The 13,026-nt window shown below is 48.0% G+C and overlaps 1 protein-coding gene across 1 annotated transcript in view; it reads right to left on the minus strand.

Annotated features, from left to right (window-relative positions):
• Positions 1 to 9,288: 9,288 nt before the first annotated feature.
• Positions 9,289 to 13,026, minus strand: part of ARHGEF9 (Cdc42 guanine nucleotide exchange factor 9) — a 186,388-nt gene continuing 182,650 nt past the window's right edge. Inside the window, exon 12 of the mRNA XM_039384799.1 lies at positions 9,289 to 9,852. Coding sequence (XP_039240733.1) covers positions 9,725 to 9,852 — 128 coding nt within the window. The 3' untranslated portion in view covers positions 9,289 to 9,724. The remainder of the gene's footprint in view (positions 9,853 to 13,026) is intronic.

Raw genomic sequence — 13,026 nt, forward strand, 5'->3', positions numbered from 1 at the left:
GGGATCACGCCCTTCCTCTGCTGTCCCAGCGCGTTTCCTGACAAAGTACAACCTGTCTCCTCCATCTGCCACTGCGACCGAAATAGCCGGGGGAGCCGAGCCCTCCACCGGGGGAGGTGTCACTGCAGACACCGGCCCCTGGTGCTGCCCGACGGCCCCGAACACGGGGCTGCAGCTTCCCGAGGGCCCGGGCTGTGCTGCTGCGGGATAACGCTCTGCTGGGCACGGCCGCACAGAGCTGGGAGGGGGCGTGCGACACGGGCTGGGAGAGAGGGGACAGGAGTCAGTGCGGGATGGGCTGGGATAGGGGGGACAGGAGTGGGTGTGTGACAGGGGCTGGGTTGGATGGGATGGGAGTCAGTGTGTGACACAGGCTGGGTTGGATGGAGCAGGAGTGGGTGTGTGACAAGGGATGGAATAGATGGGATGGGAGTCACTGTGGGGCACAGGATGGGATGGATGGGATGGGGGTTGGCATGTGACACAGAGTGGGTTGGATGGGATGGGAGTCGGTGTGTGACATGGGCTGGGATAGATGGGAGAGGAGTTGGTGTGGGACGGGCTGGGTTGGATGGGATGGGAGTTGATGTGTGACACACTTGTGTCAGATGCTCCATGAAGGTTCCAGGCAGCCCCAAAAGCTGGTGCACAGTGTGTCCAAAGCACTGAGCACAGTCCTGTTGTGACTGCAGGTGGTCAGCACTTCCCCCTGTCTGTCCCACAGCCTCTCTTTTGCATCCTGACTGTGTGATATCCTCGTTGTACTACATTTTACTATTCATAGCTGTGGCTATGTGCTGCCTTTTGCATCATGCCAGTATTAACAGCTTGCACCCCTTAAATATCCCAGCCAGGCAGATGTGTTGTCTGTGACCACCCTCCTCTTCCTGTGCTGCCAAGGGCAGTATGTGTCCCCCACCCACAGCTCCCCTCCCTTTACCATATGGGCAGTGATTTTCTGGTGCTCTGGCTTTTCATACTACTGCAAATAGAAATGGCTGCAGCATGAACAAGGAAAAAGTCTTTATTTTTGGCCTTCTGAACTTAGTACCACAAAATAATGGGATATGTTGCAAATTGTGACCTTTTAAGCATTATTTCTGGCATGAAATCCTGATGTTCTTTTTGCTAATATTCTTGATATATGAACCTTTGAGGTTTTGTTTTGCAGTCTAAGATCCCAAGAAGAACGTAAAACAGTGCAAGGTTGGCAAGAGCTGGAGGATTTAGAAGACAATTGCAGGCGTTTTCCTTGTCATGGAGTGAGTTTGTCTCATTTGCTTTTCTTTAGGAAGCATTTTAGAGCAGGTATGTTCTTGCTAACCCTTGTGCTACAATAACATGAGGGTATTTGATTTTCTTCTTGTTATTTTATGTGAAACCCACTATGCAGATTTTTCAATCAAAATTCCCCAGTGACACTTCATCTGAGTCATCATCTTTTAGGAAGCAGCTACTGGAAGTCTCATCTCCCCCCTTCCCAGCTTCCAAACCACTTAAAAGAACTGTGATAGAAATGGGAAAAGCCTTAATCAGCGATGGAGAAATTAAGCACCGCTGAACTCTGCTCATCCCCCTTTTCCCTTCCCCGTAGCCACTCCCACACCCTTCTGCTCTGCCTCCTACCTCTCCCAGATCAGCTCCTGGCTCCCTCTGGGTTTGGCACTCAGCAAAAGTGGAGACCTGAGGGCAATTCCTGGATGGAGAAGGGAATTCCTACACTTTTATCCTTGGGGATAGTCTGATCCTCGACTCTGGGATGGACAAAGGTGGTGTGTTGTTGCTGCGAAGGTTATGTGTATATTCTGAGGGTCTCTGCAGCTGCCACTGACTCTTGGGAGTGTCTCACTCAAGGCCCCAGAGAGAATGCCCTTCCTGTCTGTGTGGGAACAGATACGATGTGTGTCCTCTGAAGTGAACACAATGGCACGCAGTGAAATCCTCTGCATTCCTTGCATCTTACTTCCAGCTGAGATACATTTGTGGATGCTCCACTGGGTGAGTTCGATCAGGGCATCTAGATGGAAACAGCTCTCTTCTAAGCATTTAAATATTTTTTATTTATTTATTTTAAATCATAACTATGGGAAGAAAAATCTCCCTGCTCCCAGCAAACCCTGAACCCACATGAATGTAAGAACCACAAAGCAACAACCTCCTGTCTGAGTCTGATTTCCTGGTCCCACTGCTCACCCCAGCAGGGAAATACATGGAGAATCAAATGGAAAGTGAAGAGAAATATGATTCACCAGATATTTTGCAGCCCTGTCATTAGAAAACTGAATAGGTGGAAGAGTTGGCTTGGATTAGGAATTCCTCAGCCCGCCTTGTGCTCTTTTCCCTTCTCCTTGTTCACCTTTGGCTTACTCAATGTAGAATTCATTAATATGGCAATGATATTTTAGGAGAGCACTGGGCAGATACTTTGCCTCTGCTCCCAAGTCAATCCTCCTTCCTTGCCTCCTGCTCCTCGGTTGCTTTCTTCAACAGCATCTATGATCCCACATTTTGGGCAATAACAGGGCCCAGAAGGGCTCTGGTTTATTGGTTCCCATCTGGAATCCCTTTTCCCTGGGTTTTGCCAAGTGTCTCATACACATGGGGAATAAGCCCTATGTGGTACTTTCCCTCGTCACTGGCTGGTGACATTTCCTGGGACAGCAACATAGGAAAAATAATTAGCAAAGCTCCCAGCAATAACAAACCGTGAAAATCTTTGCCCTTCAATGTGGTTGTTTGGCATTATCAAGGAGAAGAAATGTGAAATGGTAACACTCTTTAATTCATTAATGTGTTAATTGATTTCACAAAATTAGTTTGCAGGCACTAAAAGCAGTCTCTCTTATCTGCTTTTTATGAACTGCAAGTACAAAGCCAAAGCAGGGAAGGCAAGGCTGCCACTTGCACAAATAAATAGAAATGCTGATATACCACAAGTTGCCTGAAAGCAAAAAGCAAATTCTCTCCTGCTGAATTTGGTATGCATCAAAAATACAAACTTCCTGCATTTCCAGTACTCTGGAGAAGAAAAGGGCAATGTTTTGTTCCCCATTAAGAACAAGGGGCAATCAGAACAAAGTAACAGGGAGCAACTCAATTCAGTGAATTTATTTTATTGTCAAGAAACCCCTCATCAATCTATTGCCACAGATCACTGCTTGTGAGAGAACTGGGGCATAGAAGTGAAATGGAGTTGTCGTCATACCAAGTGTGTCTCCCTTCAAAAACACACTTCCAGTAGTATTTATTTTCTGTGTTGATTTCAAGAGGCTCTGGCTACAATACAGCTCCTCCTCCGGTGTAAATCCTCCTCTGGAGAATGTCTTCCAGGTGTTTTTTCTGAACACAGATGTATAGTTGAGAAATCAAATCAGCAATGCAGCAGACAAAGGGAATGGCTTCAAAGGTTAACCTTGGAGTGGTTAATGGTTTGGCATCACTTTCTCAGCATCTTTGCCTGGACATCTTAAGCCTCCATTGCTGTCAGGGGAGAAGAGCTCTTCTCTCCCTGCTTTCTCTCTAGAAGTTTAACCCACATCCAGAAGTTAAAAATGACTCTCTTAGAAAGAGAAAAAAAAAAAAAAAGCAGATTTCTCACTTTGAAAGAAAACAATTTTTTTTCTTCCCATTTTAAGTGAAGATGGGCTTTAGTGAAAAAGAGTTGCTGGGTAGGAAGGGATGTGTCCTGATGGATGAGTAGGCCCAGCACTGACAGGAAACAGGTGTTGCCCTCACTGCAATGAAATCTAAATTTACCTTGCATGGGTGTTCTCCCCACTGCATCCCCAGGGATGTTTTCTGGACACCTGTCAACTCCCTGGCCAGTTTGGGTCACCTCCATGTCAAGCTTGGATTTTGGAAATCAGTTTGAGGCTGAAATGGGGCTGCATTCAGGGTGTTAAAGGTCTGAGCATAATGAAAATGGTTGCCATGAACCCTGGCCCAGGGTTGTTTCTTCCCATGGCTTTCCAACCTGTGTTTCTGTGAGTGCTGTTGGAGAACAACCTGCACTGGTGAGGGCGGAAGGACTGAAGGGCTGGCACTTGTGAGTAGTGCTACTGTGAAGCTTCCAACTGCTTGGGGTTTAGGAAAAGTTCAGGCATCTGAAAGTGCATTATCCCAACATTTGGCACGATGAAAATCTGGAGGAGAGAGTATTAGAAATGTAGTGTTCATTAACACGAGCTAATCAAATCATTTAGCCAGCACTCTCCGTACTGAAGCAACCACGTTCTATTTTGAGCTTTCACTTTTTCTGCCAAGTTCTGGTCTCCAGACCAGCTTTATTTTTGAGTGGGAACTAAGGACTTTTGCACAATGTCAAGCATCGTGCACTGGATCTGCTCATTTGTGGCTGGATTGTGCAATTCTTACCCAGCCAGTGGGACTAATTTTGGATGTGCCTCGAGTATGGGATGGCTTTGGTTAAGGACAGGCTGGAGGAACAGCCTTGAGCTCAGAGTTCAATTGTATAAGAACCCAGCACAACCATGAGTAAGACTCATATGATGGAGCCCTTTCTTTCAATTCTCAGCTTTGTTGTAGTCAAGAGTTTCCTAAGAATATTATTTATAATACACTCAGTTCCTAACAGCCTTTTATTTCTCAGTAACAGAACCTCACCCCTTCTGTGGTTTCAGCCCACAGTCTGGAAAAAGGGAGTTTCTCCTGTTTTGTTGTGGATTCATCTCTTTGCCGTTATCCTTCTCACATCTTTGTTGGGTGTAGACTTCGTTTTCCTTTAATAAACTTATTTTTAGCTCAGGAAAGTGCACTTGAGATACCATCCTTCCTGAGCCATGCTGCTGCCTAAGCAACCTTGTTCTTTCTGGAGCATTTAGTGTAAGGTATGTTTCCCCCCTAGGATTTAGTAAAGCTGCACTGAAGTACCTGTGGTGCTTGAACAGGAGTTTTATTTCCTGGGAAAGGCTGAAGTCCTGAAAGTCAAGAGTGAAACCCTGATTGACTCCAAAGAAGTGAGGATGAAGGGGGAGTAGCTGATATATCACCTTGATAAAACTGGGAATATGTGGATGTCCAGCAAGGACAAAACCCTGGCACAGTTCTACTTCTCAACAGCCTCAGGAGCCCAACCAGTGCTCTACTTTCCAGCTCTGAGGGAAGGATGGGCTGCCCAGAGGTGAGAGTTGGTCTGTCCCTTTGTACCCCAGGGTTTGCAGACACTGAAGAGAGCCTGGTGAAAGGAAAATCTGCAGTGAAATCTGAGAAGAGACTTAGTGCTGGGATGACTCGTGCAGACGAGTCAAAAAATTGAAAGCGGAGTTCAGAATGTGGACAAAAGTACTGAGATTACATCCTGATGTTGACCTGATTAACTCATTCATTCCCATGTAATTCAGTGGGCTTTGGAGAAGGCTCTTCCTGTGCTGCTGCTGCAGATTTGGCTCAGTTCAGCTTCACTGGGGTTTGCCTGGTGGGAATAAAGCTCCAGCAGCTTCCCCAAAGGTGTGACTGGGCCCTCCCTCCTGTGGCCAGCCAGGGATCCTGTTTAATGCACAGCATTTCCCTCGGGCCACAGGACCTGCAGCTGGCTGTGCACTGCTGCTGACAGGCACCTTCCATGGAAGAAACGGGGGGAAACCATTGCTGCAGGCCAGGGAACGAGGAGAGATGGGCCAGGGCCACGAGTTTGCTCTTAAAGGTCTCTTCCAACCCAAGTGATTCTGACTGCTGATTTGTGTCTGTCTGGTTCTCAACAGCTCATGGAGGAGGTTTGCTCAGTCTCTTCCCTTCCATTAAAATAGTTTTCCTCTGGGGATTCCTCCTTGCTGTCTAGTTTGAGATCCACCTTTTTCTCTCTCTGCTGTAATTTTGTTTTCATCACTCCTACCTGGTTGTTCACTCACTGCACCAGAACTCAGGTTTTATTTATTTTAGATATTATTTAAATAATTATTTTATTTTATGATCAGGAGCTTACGAGTGTCTTTTGCCAAGTGCCACATGCATGAGCAGCTCGGCACCACCAGGGTCTGGAAAAGGTGCCTTTTCCCACCACCAGCAATAGCAGCTTTAACCTTGTGCCTGGTTCACTGCTAATTTGCAGTGCTCAGAACACAACTATGCCTGCCTGGGACTGCTTAATGGAAACTTGGGAGAGGAAGAGAGAGAGAGAAAATGCTCAGGAGGCAAAGCAGGAGAGATAACGGCCTCTGTATCATGGCTAGAGATGGTTTTTAAGGAGGGAACTTTGCAGATGTTAATGGAAACCTGCCCCATGTGCACAGGCAAATGCTTGAGAACTGGATGCTGGGGATGCACCAGTTGGAAATGGAGAAGGACAATGATTAATGCAGAATCCAAGATGATATCCAGCAGGGAGTGGGCTGGAAAGGAGTTTGCAGGTGAAAGCCAAGAGCCCTGCAAGCCAAAGGGCCCCTTATCTCCCAAATTTCTGCAGCGAGAGAGGGGGAAATGAGGAGTCTGTGGAGCAGGCCTGGCACTGCCTGGCCAGGTGATGAGGTGCTCCCTGCACCTGCCCTGGCTGCTGGCAGGAGAATGAAAGCAGTGGAAGAAACAAATTATTAAATGCAAACAGAAATTATTAAACCCAACAGAAGTGGAGAAAGGGCTGCTGTGCTCTTGGCTTGGCCCTTGCTCCCAAGGCATTTCAGAATGCCCTGGCTAACTGGGATCTGGGCTCCAGCAGAGACTAATTCTGGATTTATAAGAGTTACAATTATGCCCTTTACTGCTGTTTGAATTGAAACATTAGACCCAAATAACTGAATTTAGGGGTGTCCTTAATCCAGTCTTCAGGTACAACCTCAACAGCTCCTAATCCAGCACTGGGCAGTGGGTGAGGAGAGGTAAGGGGGGAAGTAAGAAGGGAATTAAGTTGCAGTCGCTGTGCCAGGCAGGGTCAGGACACCCCTCAGCCACTGGGGTGCTGATTTTTCTCATTACCAGAATGAAAGAGGGGTGTGTGTGTGTGTGCAACTCAAGCAGTGCTTTCCCAGTCTGTGCTGGGCTTTAGGCACCGCTACCCGAATAACAAGAAATAATGTCAATTGGAAGAAATGCTACAGTTTAAACGACTCACTCATGGTTTGTTTGAGCTGCTACATCGCAGAACTAATGGCCAATCACCAACATTACAGCACCCTCCTTGTCACAAATGAATGCACACAATGAGCCTTGTTTCTGTAATGTCACCGCCTGGCAAGTAATGAGAAAGAAGAATTTTTGCCTGTAAATTGGAGCACATGTTAAAAACCAGAAGTAGAAAGCAGAGGAGCTTGTGAACCACCTCAGTAATCAAGAATTTACAACCCTCAGTGCTGGTCATAGCAGGGAAACATGGGGTGATGACAGAACAAGGGTGTTTTCTGAACAAGCTGTACAAGCAGGATGTATCTGGGAAGCAAGAAAGCCGTGAATTAAATGCAAAAGGAAATTTTATAAAAGCAGAGGTGAAAGGAAAGGAAGAAAGGAAGGGAAATGAGAGAGGGGGAAAAGAAAGGAATTAAAGGAATAAATAGAAAGAAGGCAAATAAGAAAGGAAGGGGGCTTGGATGAGTCCGCTCAGGCACGGGGTGACCAGCAGGAGGGAGCAGGTGGAGGGGTGTGAGACAAGGAAGGAAAGCAGGTGGAGAACATGGATCTAGCCTCTCCCCAGCCTGTGGGGCAGGAGGAGTGAGCTGGCAGCCCAGGGGACAGGCTGGCTGGGGACACATGGTTGGGCTCTTTGGGGCTGTCTGCGTGTGTCTCTCTCCAGGACCATGTGGCTGGGAATGTTTATTGCTGCTTCAGAGAGGGCTGTGTCCTTACAAATGTCCTGTGGGCAGTTTGACCTGGCCCTTAGGGACACCCAGGGGGTAATGAGGCATAAAGGGGCTTTCCCCTATGCTGTGGGGGGTCCCCAGGTGCCCTCCCTGGCTGCAGAGGACACTGATCTGTGCACAGGCTCCCTTTGATCACTGTCTGTGTTCGTTTCATAAGCCCCGGACCTCTCTGTTCCTTTACATTTTCCTGAAATGCCTGACACCAGCACACCTGAAATGATGTCCCCTGATACACCACCCTCTTCCCACCACCTCAGTCTCCCACTGTATCCTTCACTAATCCCAGTACTGAGCTCTGTTCTTAGGAGCCAAAGAGAAACAACACTTCAAGAGCAGCTTTTAATTCGTTATGAGCCACCAGTCAAGAGGGGGGAAAAGAAATCTATATATTTTACCTAGACAAGTGTTACCATGTCATTAATAGTGCCTTCATTGCTAAGCCTCTTTACAGTCCACTTGTCCTGCCATCTGCCTGGTTTGCTCTGAGTGCTCTGCTGGACCAGGCTGGGACAGAACCACGGCTGGCTTTGTTGCTGGTTCCTTACGCTCAGTTCCACTTGAAGGATCTCTGCTGCACTATTTGGATGGAAACACTGCAGAGATGTTGTTATTTATCTAAACCATCTGTTTCCGTTGGCACAAAGGGAGCCCATCACAGTGTTTCTGTTGGTTTCAAGCTCTTTGCACACCTGGCAGAGGCCATGCACGTGAGCAGGTCCAAGTGAACAGGGTTGTCACCAACAGGTCATGATAGTTTGGGGTGGGTATAAATAATGCCTGACACTGAAGACAATGCTCTTTTTCTGCTGCCCTCTTGGAATTTCTCATCCTCCAGCCCGGGAATAGTAGAGGAATAACTTGGGGGGGGGGGGGGGGAAGGGGGTGTTGGAATTCAAACTGGCATTTCTGCAGCACTTTCTATCAGCTTTTCTCTTCCAGCAAAAGCTTTTGTTTGTGTTTGGTACATGACTGGCTATTACTAATATGCCTTTTCATGAAAAACCCAAAGAATTACAGAGTTAGGACAAAAACCAGCACTGAGCAGGTTTTCGCCCTCTCCCAGGGATGTTATCTCTGGATTTCAGGGGACTGGTTATTCCTTAAGTGTAAATTAGCTCTGCTTCCAGTGTCTAACTCAAACTGGATCTGGCTGGGGAGTGTGAATGAACTGGCTCTGCCTCTTGGGTGCATGCTCCGATTTCTTTTTCACTCCCCAGGAGACTACATGAACACAGCCCCTGCCACCTCAAGTTACACAGTCTGGTTTCTCATGCACTGGTAAATCAGCAAGGTCAGTGTGCCCAAGGTGCAAGAAGTGGGTGTGAGAACACAACCACCCATTTCCCTTTGCCAGGTAAGTGTTGTTACCACCTGTTCCAGCATAAAACCACCTTGTATCCACACACAACCACCACCTTGCTGCTCCCTGTCCAGGGGTGTCTTTAGCGGAGCCCCTAAATGATGTGTGAGGCTGAAACCACTCTGTAATCAGGCAGCAAAATCAAACTTGTTTAATGGTACATCCAGACAGTAAAACTCAGGCCCGTGTGGCTGTGCTGACAGCACCAGGAAGGACAGCAGGACACGTCCTGGATGGCAGTGGCAGCCCCAGGCCTTGTGCCATCACACGTTCCTTGCTTCTCTCCATCCATTTCCTTCTGCCCCCCCATGATCCTGCCCACTTGTGAGTCCCAGAGCTGGAATTCTGGCCGGGGCAGGTGCAGCAGGTGGGATACATACCTTGGTGTCACAGCCCCTGTGCAGTCACTTCACTGTCCACAGCAAGCAGCAGGTGCCTTCAGGTGGTGATTTGGTGGCTTTGTGTGGAACCTGCATACTCCGAGTCCTCAGGGAAGGGGCACAAACCATCCTGGGAGCAGAACCAGAGACCACGACACCCGTCTGGGCTCCCACCACAGCTACGGGTATTTATTGTATTTGCTGCTATTTTCTTTTCGTGGTCCAAAGATTCGGGATTTCCTTTGTATAGCATGAAACCACCGCAGCAGCAGGGCTGGCCAGGGACTCCTCTCTTGCTGCCCTGGATCTGTGGGGGAGTGAAACTTTGAGGAAATCAGTGCGTTGGTCACAGATTCCCTGAAAAACCAGCCTGTGGGATAAGGGTTTGTTATGGCAGGTGACAACATGGTTACAGCTCCCCTTGACATGATGAGAGAAAAACCCTCCCAGTTCCTGACCCACCTTGGGTGTCCACACAGCCCCACCTGTGTAACGGTACCAGTGTCTCTGGTGGAGCAGGGAGGGCTCTTGGTGGCTCTCCCAGGCTTTTGTGTTACCTGGGTGATCCTTGGGAATGTGAGGGCCCTCCACAGCTGGAGGACATGGACATCATGGACACCAACACAACAGAGCCTTGGCTCCAGCCAAAGCAAAAAAATAAATCACAGAATACGAATGATGTGGTTTGGGTTGGATAAGGCAGCAAGTGACAGTTTTTTACAATGGCACCATTAGTGCAATTTGCCCATTTCATCCTTTGCTGGTTTTGGGTCCGCGAGACGGTCAAAACCACACACTTCCATGTCACCTGAGCTTTGGAGGGGGAGCTATGGGAGTGTGCTGAAAGGCTGCTCTTTTTTTGGCTCAGTCAAAGCACTAGTCTGGCTGCTGAGGAATTAAAATACAGGAAATGGCACTTCTTTGCATTTATCCAGCTTCCAAACAGGCAACAAAGAACCAGTGAGATGGCTCAAATAGGTGGAAAACAATTCCACTTTCATACATGCTAACATACCTTTGACTCAACACTCCCTGTGGTCTGGGCTGCACAGGAGTGACTGATGATGGAAAAGCCATCAAATATCCAGGTCAGCAAGAATAAAATGAATATTAAAATGACCTGGGCAATCCAGCTCAACAGAGCTCTGCTCAGACCATTCATCTGGAGAGGGCAGCTCTTGCTGGGATGAAGAAACAGCCAGTGACAAAGGAGTTTCTGAGATAACAGCAGTGACTTCACTTCTGTAAATGACTTATTTGTTCAGACCTGCTGCTCTCTTCACACGTCTGCAGTGTTCTGAATGTGACAGAGCATCAGCCCAGCCTGTATAAAACCTGCCTTTAAAATCACTGTCTTTAGGAGGAGGAGATGCTTCCTCTTCAGTCTCTGAGCTAAACCATTTCCACCCAGGGCAGACTGTGCTGTGTGCAAGGGGCAGCTGCTCTCTGTTTTCCTACGAACCTGCAAAGGCTTGAATGCACAGACACACCCTCCTTCATGAATAAAAGCTTCACAGCCTTTGTAAAGGTGAGCTAAGAAGAGAAGCAAATTTACCAATAGATCTTCTTATTGCTTCTCCAGATGAAAAAAAGAATGAAACTTCTCTTCTGAAGCCAACTTCGCTCACTTCCAGGGCCAGCCAGGAAGACAGCACCGACTCTCTTGGAGCCTGAATTCTCAGATGTTATTTATAAGCCAATTTAGTGCCATGATTTATTGTGAAAAACCCAGATCCTGGCAAAAATGTGTCCCTGCTCCAATGCAGATGTACAAGGGGTGCAAGAGTCAGGCAGGCTCTAGCTGTGTATTTTGTGGCTCTCTGCTCTCACAGGCAGTGTATGTGTCCAGATCTGTGTGTGCCCAGCCCCATCTCCACCCAAAAGGGGATGGCCAGCTCCCCGGGACTGCAGAGGCAGCCAGAGGTAAAACGCACTCTACAAGATGCCCCAGACCCGAGCACTGCTTCAAGCACTGACGTTTTCTTCATGAGACAAGTGTTTCTGCAAGGGTTTAACTTTTTAACACACTCTGCTAAACAAAAAATAAGCCCTCACACTGTTCCCATCTTGCAGAGGTTTTGTTGCTGCAGTGACCAGAACGGAAAGAAGAGGAAAGTGCTCCATGTCCCCCAGACAATGCACTGGCCACCACTGTCTTTGGCTGGGAGTGGAGAGAGGTGCTGGAGGGAGGTCTGGAGATGGGCCCTTCTGGAACAGGGAAACACTTTGGAGCCATCGCTGCTGCACGGCCCAACCTGTGGAAAAGGCTGAGCACAGAGACCCTGTCTGACCTGACAGAGGTGACAAACTACTGTGGCTCTGAAATGAGTAGGTGCAAGTCTTCACCAGGAGGCATTTTGCCTTGACAGAGCTGGAAGAAAAAAGGATGTGAACATTACAAGCATTTAAGAAATACCTTGTATCTCTTTTCCATAGCAAAGATAAGAGATGTAGACAGTTTTACAATTTGTTCCTGCAGTTTGGGATTACATTTGCAGTTTAACAGCTCCTGTCCTTCCTTAGCTGAGAAACCCTCAGTGGACAGGTCTTACAAACACTCTCAAAGTGCCAGTTATTCCTGCTGCATCCCCAGCAACATGCAATTCCAGTTGTTCTTTATGAACCTGCACAGATAGAGCATTACATGCCTCGGAGGATGCAGACCTGCCAGTGGATTTAGTGCAGAACCCAGTGCTGCTTCTTAGCTACAGAATAACAAGACAATGTATTGTTTGGGGTGGATTGAGATGTGCAATCCCTGCACCATCATTCCGATTGGAAGTCTGATTCCTTAAAAAGCAAAAGCTCTTCTGTAATTCCATGGATATACACACACAGATAAACCAGAGATGGCTTTGACGTGCAAAGTCATTCATACAACATTCCTGGCATGTCACAAACATATCAGCCTAAGAGCTTCACCCATTCCATTCCATTCCCAAGCAGAGTCCATGGAGGCTGACAGCTCTACACAATGTCCCTGTGCCTTCGGGTGGGGCAGCACAACAGACCACGGGGTGTCCTAGGAACACGGCCCAACCCCCCCAGCCCCCAGCAAGGGAAAGGGATTTCAAACGGGTTTCTTTGGTTTTTGTTTTTGTTTCATGCAAGCAGAGTTCACAGTAGCTGGCTGGATGCTGGGTGGGTGGAGAAAGCTAAAAACAAACAAATCCTGTCACCAAATAAAATTCAGAAGTCGACTACCAGCTACAGGCTGCAGCAGCATTCCCAGTCATGGAGTGCTCTTCTCAGTGCCAGGAAAGCAAGCCAGGGTGGGAGCAGGCTACAGGGCATGGAGGTCCTTTGTTTAAAGCTCCCAGTGCACAGGCTGGGTGACCGGGTTTCCTCCCCACTCCCCCTTTGTCAGGGATTTTTTGGGTACATTACAGACCTTGAGCACCGCATCCGGCTCATGCCCTCCCTGAGCACCCCCTCCTTCCCCACAGCTCCCACCTGCCAACTCGGACCGCAAAATCCTGGC

Source organism: Pipra filicauda, unplaced genomic scaffold, assembly GCF_003945595.2.
Source record: "Pipra filicauda isolate LSUMZ 115617 unplaced genomic scaffold, ASM394559v2 scaffold377_size797966_pilon, whole genome shotgun sequence".
Taxonomy (NCBI): domain Eukaryota; kingdom Metazoa; phylum Chordata; class Aves; order Passeriformes; family Pipridae; genus Pipra; species Pipra filicauda.